Source organism: Schistocerca americana, chromosome 2, assembly GCF_021461395.2.
Source record: "Schistocerca americana isolate TAMUIC-IGC-003095 chromosome 2, iqSchAmer2.1, whole genome shotgun sequence".
Classification (NCBI taxonomy): Eukaryota; Metazoa; Arthropoda; class Insecta; order Orthoptera; family Acrididae; genus Schistocerca; species Schistocerca americana.
The window spans coordinates 869,781,851-869,800,546 of NC_060120.1; the positions used below are offsets into that span (position 1 = coordinate 869,781,851).

General features: G+C 40.5%; 1 protein-coding gene across 1 annotated transcript in view; it reads right to left on the bottom strand.

Moving 5' to 3' along the window:
- LOC124595432 (farnesol dehydrogenase-like) overlaps positions 1 to 18,696 on the bottom strand; it is a 72,197-nt gene that overhangs the window by 32,115 nt on the left and 21,386 nt on the right. Inside the window, exon 2 of the mRNA XM_047134173.1 lies at positions 11,759 to 11,921. Coding sequence (XP_046990129.1) covers positions 11,759 to 11,921 — 163 coding nt within the window. The remainder of the gene's footprint in view (positions 1 to 11,758; positions 11,922 to 18,696) is intronic.

Consider the following 18,696-nt stretch of genomic DNA (forward strand, 5'->3'; position numbering starts at 1 on the left):
AAACTTAAAAATGAGACACGTGATCACCAAAATGGCAGTCCATGGTTTCCACCACATTATTTGCAACAACACATCATATCGTGAACCAAACACAATATGTGAGTGTAAACCGTGTCATCAAATACACAAACATTACCATATAGGACTCTGTACCAAAAGGACACAGTCAATAAGTGACAGTGCAAATCACAATATATAAGATTTCTAATTTTGTTTATTATTATCATTGTACTTTGAATTTGTATGGCTATTTGGCTACAATAAGCTTATATTTACTGTTGAACTAGTAGAGTCCAAGCGGCCTTTTGATGGGAATTTTTGAGATTGTATAGGAATATTTTACCAGATTTGGTTGTACCTCATTTTTCTGAAAGCATACCAGTTATTTGCCAATAGCCACTCCTCAGAAGCATATGGTACGGCTAACAAAACTGTAAGGGCTGGGTCTTCATGAAATAGTAGTGTTTGGATGACAGCACATGTACAACACAGAAACAGAAGATAACAGTAATAAAGGAGTACCACAAGGCAGTAAATTAGGGCCATTGCTGTTTCTGATTTATGTCAATGACACTGGGAGTGGGTGAAATTGAGATTAAGATGATGACAGTGTACAAGGAAGTAAGCAACTTAGAAGAATGAGAAGGACTTAGACATCATTAGAAACTGGATCCAGAGAAATGGAATGTTAGCACATGCAGAGAGAGACTACTGGCCACATTCTCAAATAGCAGAAGTGCTGTAAAACACGAGTACAAGCTAGGAGCCGACAACATCATAGTACGACAATGTCGATACCTAGGGGGGTATACTGAGTGCTGCAAAACTATACTGGGGACTATATATAGGTGAGGCAGTAAACAAGGCATGTAGGTAAATATCAGCACATGTTAAATGAGAATTATGAAGGCTGCAAGCAAGGGTACAAAGCAGAAAGTCAGTCTGTCTCTTGTAAGACCCCAGTAGGTGTATGTTTCAGGGATATGGGATCACTAGCAAACATATGTTTGAAATCATATGGAGTGAAATGGAGGGCAGCCTTGTACATGAACTGGATAAGTCTTGTCACTGAAATGATTAAAAAACTGAAAGAGGTATACATGGAGGTATTAACCAAGCATACGTGGGTGAGGTCTAACAGTGACTAGACACAAAAGATTATGGTTAATAGGATAAGGGTAAATTTAGCTTTATAGTAAGTATTGTATAATACTTAGTATATAATGCAATTATTGGATGTAAAAATGTCACTTTGGCAACAGCCACATTTGTGGGCAAATAATTATCCATCCATCTAACCCTATATTGCCTTGGTCCTGCCTGTATATGCAACACTCAAACATCAGCCCAAAATTTGTTTGCAAGCCATTTCTTTCAGGGTAGAATTAAGTTTCCTTGAGATTTCTTCAATGAACCTCAGCCTGTCAACGAAAGTTGACACTGACAGTAAATGGATTTCAGCTAATTAATTGCCTTTAGAGCTCAAACACTATGTATTCTATGTATTCAGATCAGAATTTTTACGATGCTGCCACTCACTACATAAATAAATCATGAAGAAATTTTTACCTTGTTAAATACTTGGGAGTACAATTTCATTACAAAAACTGTTTCAAGAGCCATACCACAAAATTACTGTAAGATTTAAATTAAACTATTGGTAACATCATTGTCAGCCATTATCAACATAACCAGAACCTGACATTTACTTTACCTCCATTCCACAATGTCACATTGTATACTTTACAATTACTTGCAAAGTTCTACTGGTTGTGTAGATGCATGGTACCAAGTTGTACATTACTCCCTTGCCACCCACAGCTCAGTTTCAAGGGAGATGAAACTGTATGGTCTAAAGCCACTCAGAAAAGAAAACAGGAATGGAAATTCATAGAAACTCTGCTCTCATCATGGTTTAAATATGTAAACATTTAGCATTAAATATAGACAAGTTCGGCTCTCCTCTGACAACACCCTTATTTATCTACTTTTGTTAGTTCGATAATATGAAAATGGCAAAGTTACAGTTATAAATAACCAAAAAAATTCCTTTCTTAGCTCCACATGTAGCCATACTGTATTGTAGTGGAATGGGCATAACTCAAGATTTTTCTTTTCCCTCACAAATGCTGCATAGCAAGCTGATAGCAGAGGGCATAAAATGCAGGCGAGTGTAGGAAGTATAGTTTTAAGAAGGCCAAAGGTTATTTATGTATTATTTGAAGTCTCCTGAGTGAGTGCACCAAGTTTCTGTCACTTCCAACAGATAGCGTAGCTGCCGGACAGTATCAAAATGGCGTCTGTAGGTGATGTATGTTACAAGCAATGTGCTGTTATTGAATTTCTCACTGCAGAGAAGGAAACTGAGGGGAATATTCCAACACTTGTGAAAATTTTATGGAGCATCTGCTGTCAACAGAAGTACAGACAGTTGCTGGGCACAGAGGGTGAGGTCATCAGAAGGCAATTTGGCAGTGCTCCACAATTTGCAGTGGTCGGGGAGACCATCCACACACCTGATATGTTGCAGCGAGCGGATGTTGTCATTCATGAGGACAGATGCATTACACCGAGCGAGATGGCACAGTGGTTAGACACTGGACTCACATTCGGGAGGACGATGGTTCAATCCCGCGTCCGGCCATCCTGATTTAGGTTTTCCGTGATTTCCCTAAATCGCTCCAGGCACATGCCGGGATGGTTCCTCTGAAAGGGCACGGCCGACTTCCTTCCCCATCCTTCCCCAATCCGATGAGACCGATGACCACGCTGTCTGGCGTACTTCCCCAAAACCAACCAACCAACCAGATGCATAACAACTCAGCAGCTGGTGCTGCATCTGTCAGTCAGCAAAGTAAGTTCACACAGTGAAGCACTGGCTCGCCACCAGGGTAACGACTGGTACCAACAGGACATACATGCTCTTGTTTCGCAGTGGAGGAAGACTGTAGAAGAGGATGGAGATTACATGGAAAAATAGGGTATGTAGATGAAACCCTATTCTTGTCCAATTCTCATTATGTTCAGTAAAGAATTGTTGAAGAAAAAAATGCAGTGCATTACTTTCTGAGCAACTCTCGTATATATGCAAACAGCAGAGTTAAGTGCCTGGCCCTTCTGGTTAATGAACATGTGTTTACCAGCTTTCTGAATGCTCTGTCAAAATAGTGAACCAGCAAACACACAAGCTTTTAGTACTGAATGTTTATATACCACTAGCTGAAGTATTTGAATCTTCATAAAGTAACTAGAAACTGTTTTAGTAAGATTCAACTGGAGAATCATTGTGGATAATTTAATGCTGATTTTCTGTCAGATAGTACAGGGTGAGAGCACTTAGAGTTGTTGATACCCAGCTTTGGATTAGTTTCCACAGTAAAATTCCATACAAGGCTTGAAGGAAATTGACAGTTTGCTTTTAGACCTAACAACTCTTAATGATTTCACTGTAACACCAACAGCCAATGGTTTATCTGACCATGATGGTCAAATGTTGACAATTACTGAACAGTTAGGTACAGACTATAGGAAAGCACTGTATTGCAGAATCATAAATAATGACTGTCACACTTTACAAAGAAATTAAAGGAAGAATGTTTGGTGAAATTTACAAAGGAAACAGTTTTGATGGAAAACTTAACTCTTTCTTATATTCCATAGCACTGAGTCTTGCTTTCTACTAAAATGAATTAGGACAAAGTTGAACACAAGCAACGAGAATTGGGTAACTCCTGGGATTGAAGTATCTTGTGCTAGGAAGAGGAAGCTCCACTTAATTCAGAGAACAAGCAAGTCAAGATTTGTATCTCTGTTGCCACCACTATTGTCATATCTTCCATTCATTAAAAAAAAGCAAAACTCATGTACTACACCCAAAAAATAAAGTACCCTCAGCTTCAAGAATAAAGCACAAATTATTTGGATCATTAATAAACAAGGGAAAAAAAGAAACCTAGTCATCAAAATGAAATTGAGCTGCCAGAAAATAGCTCTGGCAGAAATAGACATTTAAATCACTGGAAACCCAATTCAATTATTGATTCCTCATAGTGGCTAAGAAAACTGCACCCAGAAATAAGGAACCAAATGCATATGATTTAGATTTACATGTGCAGGCACTGCTTGCATCACTGACATGCACTAGTTGCAAATTACAATTTATAATGAGATTACAGAAGTCATTAGGTCACTAAAAGGTAGTAATTTTGCTGACTATGGCAGCATTTCTAGCAGGATATTAATATCTTGTGCCTATTTCATAGGATTACCCTCAGGCTATCTTTGTATTCAGTCAGTGACTTCATGCACATTTCTTGAAACACTTCAATATTCCATAGTGATACTCATCTACAAGACTGGCAAATCACCACTCACTACAGATTCCTTCCAGTCTTTACAGAAGGGTTTAACAAAGTGGGATATGATAGGATACCAACTTATTTAACTGAGCAGAATGTGTTAACTGGCTCTCAGTTTGCTTTTCTTAAAGGACTCCCTACACAGAAAGCAATTCAAGATCTCTCAAAAGTACTCGCAGAAAACAGGAAAAATTATCCTGTTGGTTATTCTGTGACCTTGCCAAAGCCTTTGTGTGGATCACAAAATTCTACTCAGAAAACTGAAGTCTTATGGCATTAATAGTATCCCAATTGCATGGATGGTATCATACCTCCGTAACAGAAAGCAGAGGATGTCATTCACAGACTATTTTGGGAAAGAAAATAACCTCTCAGAAGGGAGGAACATAACATGAGGAGTGCCTCAGGACTTGGTGCTGGGCTCACTAATTCTAACCTAAATAATTGACATTCCAGTGACTTTAAAGGGCCGTTCAAAAACTGTAATATTTTATAACAACACAAGCATACTAATGAAGGTTCCAAACTCAACCCTGGTGACAGTTCATATAAAGTAATGACCTTTTAGCAAAAGAAGCAGACATTAATGATCGTATGCCAAACGACACACAATGTGTAAAATTCCTTGGAGGCCTGTTGAATAAGAACAGAAAATTGAGTCATTACATAGACAAACTAATCAAGAAGCTCAGTTTTGCATGTTTATTCCCTTAAAAACGCCCCTCATTGTGTTGACCTAAAGACTGGAGTGTTGGCTTAGTGCCGGCCGCGGTGGTCTAGCGGTTCGAGGTGCTCAGTCCGGAACTGCGCGATTGCTACGGTCGCAGGTTTGAATCCTGCCTCGGGCATGGATGTGTGTGATGCCCTTAGGTTAGTTAGGTTTAAGTAGTTCTAAGTTCTAGGGGACTGATGACCACAGATGTTAAGTCCCATAGTGCTCAGAGCCATTTGAACCATTTTTTTGTTGGCTTAGTTTTTGTATTTTCACTCCTTGTTTCATGTAATTATCTTCTGGGGCAGTGCACCTAAGTGCAAAGTAGACAACCATAGATCTTGCACATGCCTTTTTAAGAATCTTTGAATTGCTACATTCACTTCCCAATACATGTAGTCCTTAATGGCTTTGGCTCCTGATAACAATGTGTTTCAACTGAACTATGATAGACACAGTCACAATACAAAACACAAACAGTTTTCCTGTAGAGTGTCTCTTAGTCCAGGGTTCAGAATGGAGTTATCTACCCTGGTGGTCAACTGTTTAATAAGTTTCTGTCTAACAAAGTAAGGAACTGAGAATCCCTTAGAAAATTAAAAAGAAGTACCTCATTAGCTACTCTTTCTAAAATTATCTGACTAACTAGATTCATGGACCGAAAGGTTCCACTAGCCACAGGACAAGTAGCAAAGTTTGTTATAAAGCCATTTGACAAGTAATAAGGTACTATATAGGGGACTCAGTATTTACAGAAATGTCAAACATAGTACTTTTTTGAAAAGCCCCGGTAAATCTAATAAAGTAAGTACTAAGCTACTAACAGCAGATAAAAAGCAACTATTTAGTAAAACTGAGGAAGCAGCATCTTTTTTTCAAACTGTCAGCGTTTGTACTAATTTACTTGATGAAATTTAAGTGTTTTTGTTTTGTTTTAGGGTGTGAAAACAACCTTAGAACATCAAGAGGTAAGGTAAGTTAAAAGCAACTATATGTTTGGCCCAATCAATGGAATAAAAGAGAGTTAAAAACAAGAACTTCCCTTTGAGAAAGGTCCATGAAATATGCCAGAGACAGCAGAGTTCCTGAACCAATGTCCTTTCCTGTATTGTTACAATGTATAAAAAGTAAAATGCAGTTGAAAGCCCATGTGTCATTCGCTAAAATGGCCGACAGCTCAGATGGCAAACACACAATGGAACACAACCATTACAAAAAGGGTATTGGATCAGGACATGGCAACCTACCAGAGGTTGATGACAATGAGCACAAAGTAGTGAGGGATCACCACAGAACAAATGGTCATGACTAAAACGACTGTGCCCAATATGCAACACAAAGGTGTTATCATTAAGATGTTTGTGAGGGTCAAGAAATTTACAGATTTGGAGTAGTGACCTTTGGAAGCGAGTGAAGTTCAAAATGAAGACAGGCCTTTACATGAAGCCAAGGTGGAACCCATTGGGAATGTGGTAGGTAGCGTGAAGTTCAGCTGCAGGAGCAGTAGCTGAAAGCAAACTCTGGGAGGAAACAGAAAAGAAGAGTGCACCCCATACTGGCAGTAAAGGGAGTCATTGAAAAAGATGGCATAAGATGGGTGTTCGGTCATGGCAGACAAACGGCATGCATATCCACTGGGGATAGTGGTAGTACAACATCATCTGCACAGAGATTCTCAACTCTGCTACTGTAGAAGGTGCCAGTCACCAAATTTATTCCACAATGGTGGATTGTGTTACGGTGGCACAAGATGGACAGACATGCACAGGAATAAACAAAACACTGGTAGTCTAATTTCAAACAGACGAAGTATCAGTACAAATGGAGGAGGATGGTCCCATCCATTCTCCGTGAAGTATCGCTTACGACACATAGGACACTGAGGGACCAGGTACAGCATGTGGCCTAGTAAGACACGTAGGATGACCAAGATAGTTTCCTATTAATTGTGAGCCCCAGGAATTTTGTAGTTTCAGTGAACAGAAGAGCAACAATCCCAAGATGTAAAGATGATGGAAGAATCCTATTGCACCTCCAGAAATTCATACAAACAGTTTTGTCAGCGCAAAAGAGAAAGGTATTGTTGATTCTCCACAAGTAAAGATGATTGAGACATCACTGAAGATGCTGTTCAAGGAGATAAGTCCATGGGGAACTGCAATAGGGCACAAAGTTGTCAATAAAAAGGGAGCTGGAGATGACTGGCAGGAAACAGTCTGTAATAGGGTTAATGTCTTAAGCAAATAGTACGACACTCAGGATGGAGCCTTTAAGCATGTCTGTTCTACTGTATAAACATGTCCAACAATGCTGAACCCACACGTACCTTGAAAACTCTTGTCTTTTAAAATTCCTGAATGAAATGTGACAGGTAGCCTCAGAATCTCCATATGTGTATAGTACAGAGGGTACCAGTCCTCCAGCAGTGTCATGGGCTTTCTCCTCATCAACAATCACAGCCATAGTGCAGTATTTCTGAAGAAAATCATTCATAATATGAGTTGACAAACTGATGAGATGGTCAACTGCCAAACGTTGTGCTTGAAATTCATACTGTGCAGTGGCTAGTAGAGTGCAAGGCTCTAGCCACCATACCAGCTGGCCATGGACCATATGTTCCATCATCTTACAAACACAGCTCATGAGAGAAACTGAGCAGTAGCAAGAAGGGAGGACTTAGGTATAGGTATGACAGTGACTTCATGCCAACATCTGAGAAATGTGCCAGCTCCCCAAATGCAATTGTACATATGAAGAAGAATTGTACATATGAAGAGAAAGGTGCTGCAACATCTTAATGTGAGCATTGTCTGGCCCAGGGTGGAAGACTGAGATGAAGTGAGAGCATGGCCAAGCTCCCCCAAAGTAAAGGTGGCACATGATTCTGAGAGAAGGATGTCACTTGAGCCTCCTCTACTCATTTTCGAGGGAGGAAGGTGGAGTGATAGTGGGTGGAGCTCAAAATCTCCACAAAATAGTTGCCCAAGGTGTTGGAGATAGCAATAATCTCCACAGTGACATCATCTGTTATGGTCAGGCCAGATATCATTCCATGGACCCTCATCCCAGAAGGTGACGGAGGTTGCCCCAAAAGATGGAAGAGGGAGTGAACCTGTTCAAAGAACTAGTAATTGAAATCCACCAAGCTTTTTTGCTATCCGAAGAATGTGACAACCTGCACATGCAACTGTTTATAATGAACACAGTTCATCACGACAGGATGGTGGTTAAAAATGGGGAGAGTACATCTCTGTGCATGAATCTTGTTGTAGTGTGCCTCAGTCCAGTTATTATTGTCCCCTGGGACACAGACTGATAAATAAACAGTGTGAGGTATGGAACATTCTGCAGTGGTAAGGTACTCTACCTGGTCATTACAACTGGGGAAACATTGTTTGTCAAAGGTCACCAAGGAAGAGAAAGCCTCCAGTTAGTCTTAGAAATCTGCCAATTGAGTTTACATGCAGGTAGGTTAGGAGTTAGCAAATTGATAGCACATGGGAAACGGTTGCTCGAGTATGTGTCAGAGAGAACAGACAACTTAAGATGATGAGCAAGCTAAACAGGGCAGAATGAGAGGGAATGGAAGTAGGTGTGGGTAAGGTCTGAAAGGAACATGGGTGCCCCAGTGTTAAGACAGATGAGGTTGAATTGATTGACGGAACCTCTCTAACAGGTTCTGGAGGAGACCCAAATGGGATGGTGGGTGTTAAAGTCTCCAAGTAGCAGAAAGGGGTGTGGAATCTGACCAATAAGCCAGAATAAGTAACTCGTAGTGACAACAAATGTCAGAGGGAGGTGGCTGCTACAAAGAGAAAAAGTGAAACAAGGAAGAAAAATGTGGACTCAACAGCTTTCAGCTGTGGATTCAATGAGATGATTTGGCTATGGACATCATCCCAGATGAACAAGACCTGACTTTCCCATGACTTTCCCATGAGATGGAATGCTGTCCTCTATGATGGGGGAGGGGGGGGGGGGGCACGGAAGTCAAAGCAGGCTGGAAGGAAATCCGTGAGAGGTCAATGCGGTCATGAGGACACAATTTTTATTTCTTGAAGGCAGAAAACAAAGAAGACACTGCAATTCCAAGAGCAGTCGTAATTCCTCCTTGTTGGCTCTAATTCCATGAACATTCCATTGGAGAAGAGTCATAATTTGGAATGGGGAGGAAAAAACAATTTAAGGACAGTCACGTCAGAGGCTGCTAAGTGCCAGCCTTCAAAGTCTCACTGCTACAGGTTGCAAAGGCTGGAGGATCCTGTTTCACTAAATCTACAGAGATGTCATTATTCTCCCTGGGTTGGCCTGTGGATTCCAGGGCAGAAAAATGGCAGGCAGTGCACACAAGTGAAATAGAGTTCAGCTAGATGAGGGTATTATGTGGTGACACTGTTGAGGAGGACCTCTGAGTCAGGAAGGAGAAGACCATTTGCCTTTGTTCAATTTCTTAGAGACTTTAAGGTTGGCAAAAGAAGATTTAACATTTATTGGCTGGAGGGATGTAAAAAGTCTTCATGGGGGTATTCCTTTCATTCCTTTCAGCCTGCTGGTTGTGTAGAAGGTGATGTCATGGTTGGGGGGGGGGGGGGGGGCAAAGATTTGGTAGCTTGTTGTGCAGCTGTAGGAGGAGACAGGGATGCTACCATGATACTGGACAAATTCACAACTGCAGTACTGAATCAGAGGTCACAAGTCTGCCTGACCATATCCTTCATGGAGCGAGGCTTAGCAAGAATGGAACTGTAAGTGTCAGATGGTAAAAAACAGGGCATTTGATTATGAAACAACTTGTGAGTGACAGGGGGTAGGGTACTTTTCCCTTCACCCAGATCTCCTGGATGGTCCACTCATCAAGATGCATGGGATACTCATAGGATGAGGCAGTATGGTCATCATTACAATTGATACAGTGGGGAGGGGGAGGCAGGCAGTTTCCCTTGTGAGCATCTCTGCCACAAGTAACACATTTGGCCATGTTTTGACATGACATGTGAGTGTGGTTACAACGTTGACATTGGTAGTAGTGCATTGGGTTTTCAATGTATAGTCAAACTGTGATGACTTCTAGCCTCCCTTAAACTTCAATGGAAGAAATACTTTATCAAATATGAGAAAAAGAGTGTGTGCAGGCACTATGTTTGGATCAACCTTTTTCACTACTGAACAGGCCACAGTGACACCCTGATCAGAGAGATAATTTTCGATTTCTCCCTCAGTCAGACTGTCAAGCAGCTGAGTGTAAATAACACCATATGAAGAATTCAGTGTATGATGAACCTTGACATAAACAGAATAGCTGTGGAGGAGCAAAGCTGTAAGCAGTTGTTGGGCTTCAAAATCACAATTGGTCTCCAGAAGCAAAGTCCCATTTTGTAACTGAAAGCAGGATTTCACAGGGCCTGTAATTGCATCAATAACTTTCTGAATAATAAACAGATTAACCATACCAAAGGACTGACCTCCTTTGGTACTTGATACTACAAGAAACAGATATGCAGCTGAGAGAGTCTTTGAACCCTTAGCCTAATTCTGTTTACATTTAGTAGACATAGACTGAGATGATGATTAGCTCATTCTGAAAAAAAATCCCCTTCACCCATCTTGGGTGATTGTCCACACCTCCCGAACTCCGGACAGAGTGGCCAATCAGCAATTGGGAAGGTAACATGCAACCACTCCTTCCTGAGCCTGGCCTGTACCAGTAGATATGTGCGAACCCTACCTGTTGGCCAGGGGCTCGAAATTATACGTTACCCAGTCACCTGCTACAAATGAAACACATGAGCCAACCTTCAGGAGGGCACAGGGAGGAAGAAGAAAAATAAAGAGACCTCAAATGCCAAAGCAGAGGAAGGAGAGGAGATGAAGAATGAATAAGGAGAAAAATGCAGACAAGGGACGGTTCCAATGCCATACTATCCAATTTTCAGAATTCATTCCCAAAGAAACCCAAGACATGGAGTGCAAAAACAATAGCAGGAGAATAGACATGCAGCATGGACAGGGAAGAGACACCGCAAAGGCTGGGAGCCCATCTTAGCCAAGCACAAACTCACTAAAGATTGGTGAGCTCCTGACAGGCATAAGTGTGAATAGCATTAAGCAGTATAGTGAGAGTTTATTATTAATATAATATACAGGTTAGCTTCTACCATGTCTTTGTCTTATTTTAATGTATAACTTAACTTGGACCACAACCTTGAATATTCTTGCTTATAAGATCTATGGAACATGATGGATAAATGAATTAATGAATGAAATAGTCCTTACTGGTTCACTTGTGTATGTAACACAATTAGTGCCAGACAGTAAAAAAAGTCTATGCCTTCAAAGAACAACTAAAGAGCGAAAGGTTGCATTTGTCATTACCAAGCAAGGCAACAGTTTCTTTCACAAATATCTGCGTTACCTCCAACACATTAAAACAGATGTCACAAACCAGAAGTGAAGATAGCTTACCTAAGATATGGCTAGTAAAAGTATACTGAACTATGTGTTTCATAATTACTATCTTAATATAAAGCTAGCTAACATTTAAGACATTCATAGTTATTACAGCCAAGATCAATATCTTTATACACATTCTCCCCACATCAACAAAATTAAAATTTAAAAATGCTTAAAACCTGTAGATCAAATATTGTTAGATGTAGATGTAAGTTTATGCACTGATGAACAGTATTACCAGTAATGTCTGAATGACCTGCTACACCAGCATTATTAATCAGAACATCAACACCTCCAACATTTTCATTTATCCATTTGAATGCATTGACAATTTGCTCTTCATTCCTCACATCGCATTGTACAGCATGCAGTTTGCCTGGAGCATCCTTCATTTCCAGTGCCTAAAAGCAATAAATAAATAAAAAATAAAAATCAGATGCTTGGCCAGTCATAAAGTCTACAAGCTTCACATTTACAGTGCAAGTATAGCGTCAGATATTTTATTGTAGAACAGAAAGAACTGCATCTTTTGATACTCAATGTCAATAAAATCTGTATATATTTAGATCATCCAAATTTTTGGAGATGTATAAACATTGTGGAAATTTACCAAATTGCATCACAATGGTCCAAAATACAGCTGTATCCACTCACACTGGGAATAGAAATTTAGTGAAAAGATAATTTCTTTAACTTTGAATAGGGATTGTGTGTGTATTAATATTTACTTGTTATATCTTGAACAATAACATTAAGTTATTATATAGTTCTGTTTATTAGGCCTTTCTTATTTATCATGAAATATGTCTGGGACTGTTTGTAGACAATGAAGCAACTTTAGTTAAATTGTCTTCAGTTTCAGCAACTAAGAAACTGAATACTTGAACTTATCTGAGTTAATATTTCTCTTTTGATGCACATAAATAAGCTATAAACTGCAACTTGAAATGAATATATTGAGGATATGCCACAGATATTTTATGGGCAAACACTGCACACAAAACTACCTTATACCATTGCCACTGCCCTATCACAAGACCATTTGCATACATTTTACATGAAGAATCAATTATTCTGAATCACTGTGTGAGGGGGGAGGGAGGAGAGTGCATTTTTTGAATACCAAGTAAAAGTAATTTTAGAAACTAATTTCTCAGATATGCTCTGACTATTTCAAAAAGAATGCTGCTCATTCAGCGAACAATGAATGGTATGTGCTTCCCCACATCACAAAAAAATGAATGTACATTATAAGCTCTAGCTGGAACCCAGTGGCCCTGTACAAAAAAGAAATGAAGGCTCAAGATTACGTCTAGAGCTTGCTGGGATACAACATTAATTATTCTCATCAGTGATTAAACAATTGGTAAAATGGAACTGACAAATACCTCTGTACAGACTGCCTGAAATTATGAAGTACAGGACATGTTAGGATCGCAAAAATCCTATGTCAAGACACTACAACCAGTAACACTGATGAGCCAATACCTTATGACCAATTGTTTAATAACATGTTTGAAAGGCAATACAGCATGGATTCTGAATTATGTTGATTCAGCAAGTCCTTGGAAGGCTTCTGGAGGTAAGTGGCATCAGATGTCAATACAGAGGTAATGAACTCCCTGTAAATTATGTGGATGTGGTTTGTAGGCATCTGAGATGCATTCCATTGGCTTCAGGTCAAGTAAATGTGGTTGCCAAGACATCAACATGAGTTCACTGTTATGCTTCCTAAACCAATTTACACAAGATTCTTGCCTTCTGACACTAACAATTATCCTGCTGGAAGAGATTATCACCATCAGGGATGAGATCAAGCATGAAGGGATACACGTGATCCACAATAATGTTCACAAGTCCACAGCTGTTTTGATGCCTTTGCTTACTATCCCAGATCCCATGGAAGTCAAGGTTAACGCTCTCCCAAAGCATGATACCACCCCCACAGCAGCCCACATCCATGCCACAGTGCCCATTCTCAGCAACAGTATTCTTGGATGACAGAAATTACCATCAACATGAGTCATCTGACCAGGCAACACATTCCCATTGATCAATGGCACAATATCAGACAGCATGCCTCTGCAACTATGATTAATGATGATGTTGGATCAGTGTGGGAACAAACAAGTTTCTGTTGCTGAGCCCTGTGTGGGACAATGTGCACTGAATGGTGTGTTCTAACACTAACACCCGTACAATCGATGTAATCTGTCACCAGATCTACCACAGATGGCCACCTAATCTGCTTTATAGGGTGGGCAAGGTTTCCATCTTGCCATTTCTGACACACTTGTTCCCAAGTGCCAGGCAATAACCATCTGTCCTTTGGCAGTATCATGTCAGTGTATATTCCGATTTGTGGCCCATATCAGCCACTAACCTGACTCACCATTTTTCTCTGCTCCATTTCTATACTTTCCTTACTGTGTCACATGCTCACACAGGTGTCATTCAGTCTTGAACCGGACAGTGGTCGTAATGCTTTGGCTCCCCAGTGTTCTTTCACCATCCGGTTCAAGAACCTTTTTCCACCTGAGCAGCATATTTGGTGCCCCACTTTTCCCTCTTAAACTTTGACCCATGTCAGTTTTTGCTACTAATTGTGATATGCACAGTGTACAGTTCTTGCACTTGGGTTCCCTTGATGCCCCTAGTGGCCACTGCTAATTGTGATATGTCCCATACAGAAATCATGTAGTTGTGGCACCTCTGCCCCAAGTGGCAGCGTGGGTTCCTTAGGCTTGAACTCACCCTGGGGATAGCATGTAAAGTGTTAATTTTAACATCTACAGTCTTCAACAGATTTGTCAGCCCTTGGATTCAGCCCATTCCCACATATGAAGTACGTTGTGGCCTTGAACCATTAGGTCCATTGATACATTTTTGCAAATGTTTCAAAAAGGCAGTCCTGGAATCTAATCTAGTCATACAGCGGGAGAGCAAACAAGACTCTTAATGTGCCTTTGTCAGAATCTGCATTTTTCCCCACAGGTAGACATCTGTTAATATGGAATGATTTAATCATCTGCATACTTTTCTTATAAATTTTTAACACAGTAGGGCTCGCACACTCGGGCATGCCGTGGAGGTTTATATTTATGTTCCTGCAGAAAATCTATTTTTCTACTGTGTTCTGATATTCATTAACATTTTGAAAGACATTAAGGCCCAAAAGATAAGGCCCAAAAGCTCACTTTCTCATAGGCCTCATACTTTTAGCATGAAAATTAATGTTTTGCTGACCTCATGATGACATAGACACTGTAGGGGTTATGTAGTGTTGGAAGTAGTTGCCTCCTACTCATTTGGGCTTAGCCAACATGGTAAACTTTTTAGAAGGTCCTCATGAGTAGTATCAGAAGCTGCCTCAGAAATTGCGCAATGTTTCAATGGACAGGTGCTTGTAATCTCCAGGTCAGACAGTTAGGAGTTGCAGTGACTGCCAGACTCCCAACACCATCCATAAAGGTAAATAACACCTGCCTCACTGAAATATTGTGCAGCTTCCATAACAGTACCTGTCATTAAGCCCAGGGACCCTTCATGCAACAGTTGTCTCCTTAATAGTGCCACATGTCAGAATTGTCAGATTTTATACTTCACTATCTGCTTGTATACTGCAAACAATGGAGACTTCATGCTGGAATATCAACAATGTAAGGAAAAGATAGATTGCTACTGACTGTAAAGATGACATGTTGAGTTATGGATGCGTGTGTGTTTCCTTTGCTGATTAAGGTTTTAGCCAAATCCTAATTTATTTATTTATTTATTTTATTTTTTTCCATAGAGTCAACAAAAACGATGACTATTGCAAACATCGGTGTTGTTTACATAATTATGAAGATGTTCTTAAAATACAGACAAGACAAATAGTTGATATAAATTAGCAAGACTATAATACAAATACACTAAGGGAATGTAATGTCACAGAAGTAGGTACACAATTAAAATATTTCTAACTTCTAATACAAACTATAAGATCATGTGTTTTCAGCTTATAATTCAGACAGAAAGTACAAACATTTCTTTGGCAGGAATAATTTGAGTTTTGTTTTAAAGATATTTCCATCATATGCACACAAGTCTTTTGGCAAAGTGTTGTTTCATTGTACCTGTCTGCAACTCAACATGCCATCTTTACAGTGGATAGCAATCTCCACATATCAAAAAAATTTTTGCCTCAAACTGGTTCCTAGAACTCCTGAAGACAGACATTGGCTGTGCATATTGTATCACAGACACAGTCCCTTCGACTGTTCAGAGATGTCACTAAACCCACCCAAAGATGTAAACAACCATGCATGAGCAGTGCCTATTAGACGGAGGGTCCGACAGCCGATCAGTTCCAGTCATTCCACCAGGAAGGAGGTACACTGCTCGTGTTGTCTGTAGTTCAACCATGCCTAACGATCAATACTGAGGTTCAATCATGTCCACATTGTTACTTTGTGCAAGGAAGGGCTCTCAGCATGGGGAGTGTCCAGGCGTTTCGCAGTGAACCAAAACGATGTTAGTCGGACATGGAGGAGTTACAGAGAAACAGGAACTGTCAATGACATGCCTCGTTCAGGCCGCCCAAGGGCTACTACTGTAGTGGATGACCACTAGCTATGGATTATGGCTCGGAGGAACCCTGACAGCAATGCCACCATGTTGAATAATGCTTTGCGTGCAGCCACAGGACGTCGTGTTATGACTTAAACTGTGCGCAATAGGTTGCATGATGAGCAACTTCACTCCCGACATCCACGGTGAGGTCCATCTTTGAAACCACAACACCATGCAGCGCGATACAGATGGGCCCAACAACAAACCGAATGGACCGCTCAGGATTGGCATCATGTTCTCTTCACTGATGAGTGTCACATACAGCTTTAACCAAGCAATCATCAGAGACGTGTTTGGAAGCAACCCGGTCAGGCTGAACGCCTTAGACACGCTGTCCAGTGAGTGCAGCAAGGTGGAAGTTCCCCGCTGTTTTGGAGTGGCATTATGTGGCGCCAACGTACACCGCTGGTGTTCATGGAATGCGCCGTAATGGCTGTATGATACATGAATGCCATCTTCAGACCGATAGCGCAACCATAACAGCAGCATATTGGTGAGGCATTCATGTTCATGGAAGACAATTCACGCCCCCATCTAGCACATCTTGTGAATGATATACTTCAGAATAATGACATCGCTTCACTAGAGTGGCCTGAATGTTCTCCAAACATGAACCCTATTGAACATGCCTGGTATATCTTCTGGTAATCATACTATGATGCCTGGTATAGATTGGAAAGGGCTGTTTATGGATGACTTAACCCACCAACCACTCTGAGGGATCTGTGCCGAATCGCCGTTGAGGAGTGGAACACTCTGGACCAACAGGGCCTTGATGAACTTGTGGGTAGTATGCCATGACAAATACAGACATGTATCAATGCAAGAGGATGTGCTGCTGGGTATTAAAGGTACCATTGTGTACAGCAATCTGGACCACCACCTCTGAAGGTCTCGCTGTATGATGGAGCAACATGCAATTTTCGCTTTTCATGAGCAATAAAAAGGGTGTAAATGATGTTTATGTTCCAATTTTCTGTACAGGTTCTGAAACTTTCGGAACCAAGGTGATCCAAAAACACTTTTTATGTGTGTATTTATTCTTTACCTTGTTCATTGTATACTTCAATACTTTTGCTTTAATTATTGACGGAATAGTCAATACTGCCTTACAGGTTGTAGGGCATTACTGCACAAAAATAGCTTCAAACATGGGTTTTGCGTTAATTTCTGTTCTCCAGTAATTGGTACCTTGCCGCAGATATGTTATTTGAGAACTTAATTATCACTGCAGACCATAAGAGAGATTATTATAGCGATGGAGACTATGACATGCTGTATACATCAACCAAACACTTAAGTTACTTACCTCATTGTTTATTTCTCCCCATCAAATTAAACTGTCACTTAAGGAAAAACTACCCCATAAATTTTAAAAGTTAAGACAACTGTTATAGTATGCGGAGCTGACAAGACCTTCATGGCTGCTTCTGATAATGCCAACAGCACTCCATGGGATTTGAGAACACTAAAATAAACTGTATTATTATTATTATTGTTATTTTACTGGTGTTTGGGCCTACTTCCAAAGCTGAAATCACAAATGCATCTCTGTGCGGTGGCACTACATTTTTATGTTGTTGTGGTCTTCAGTCCAGAGACTGGTTTGATGCAGCTCTCCATATGGAAAGCTACATTTTTATGTATGTGATTTGAATACTAGTAGGAAGAAATTTTGATCACTAGTATTTGGCTGGCAACAAAAGGAGAGATTGATTTCAGTTCCTAACCACCAGAATTTGCACAAATGTTCTGTGATAAATTCCAAACCTTTCACAAAGTGAATGCATCTGATCCTGTTTATAGCATAGTTATACATTTCTGTAATGCTGTTTAGTGAACAAAATAAGAGGTTACTGGAACAGATTTTTTTGACTGGATTTGGGACTTCCTGGCACAAAGAACTCAATTCATCAGTCTCAATGGATCAGGTTCAACAGATTTAAATTCATATTAATGAGGTAGTGGATAACATTGAAGGCCTCATGAGACTACTCATGGATTCTGTTATCTGCAGGAAGGTTGTAACGCCAGAAGATAATAGTGAGGTGTACAAAGACCTGTAGAGTATCAACAATTCGTGCAGGATACTGGTAGATGGCCCTTTGACATAAATGTAACATACTGCACATAAATAGGTGAAGAGATCCATTATTTTTCTATGACATTATTGGCAATCATCATAAACGTACAGTACCTAAGAGTAATCATCCAGAGTGACCTACCGCGCAAGGTGGTACAGTGGCTAGCACACTGGATTCACATTTGGGAGGACGACGGTTCAATCCCAGGTCCGGCCATCCATGATTTCCCTAAATCGCTCCAGGCAAATGCCAGGATGGTTCCTTCAAAAGGGCACGGCCGACTTCCTTTCCTAATCCGGTGAGACCGATGACCTCACTGTCTGGTCTCCTACCCCAAAACAACCCCCCCCCCCCCCCCCAAAGTGACCTAAGTCAGAATGGCCACATAAAACGAATAGCAGGAAAAGCAGGTGCCATGGTAATATTCACTTTAAGACCCTTAAGGCCATTTAATTCATCCATGAAAGAAGTGGCTTAC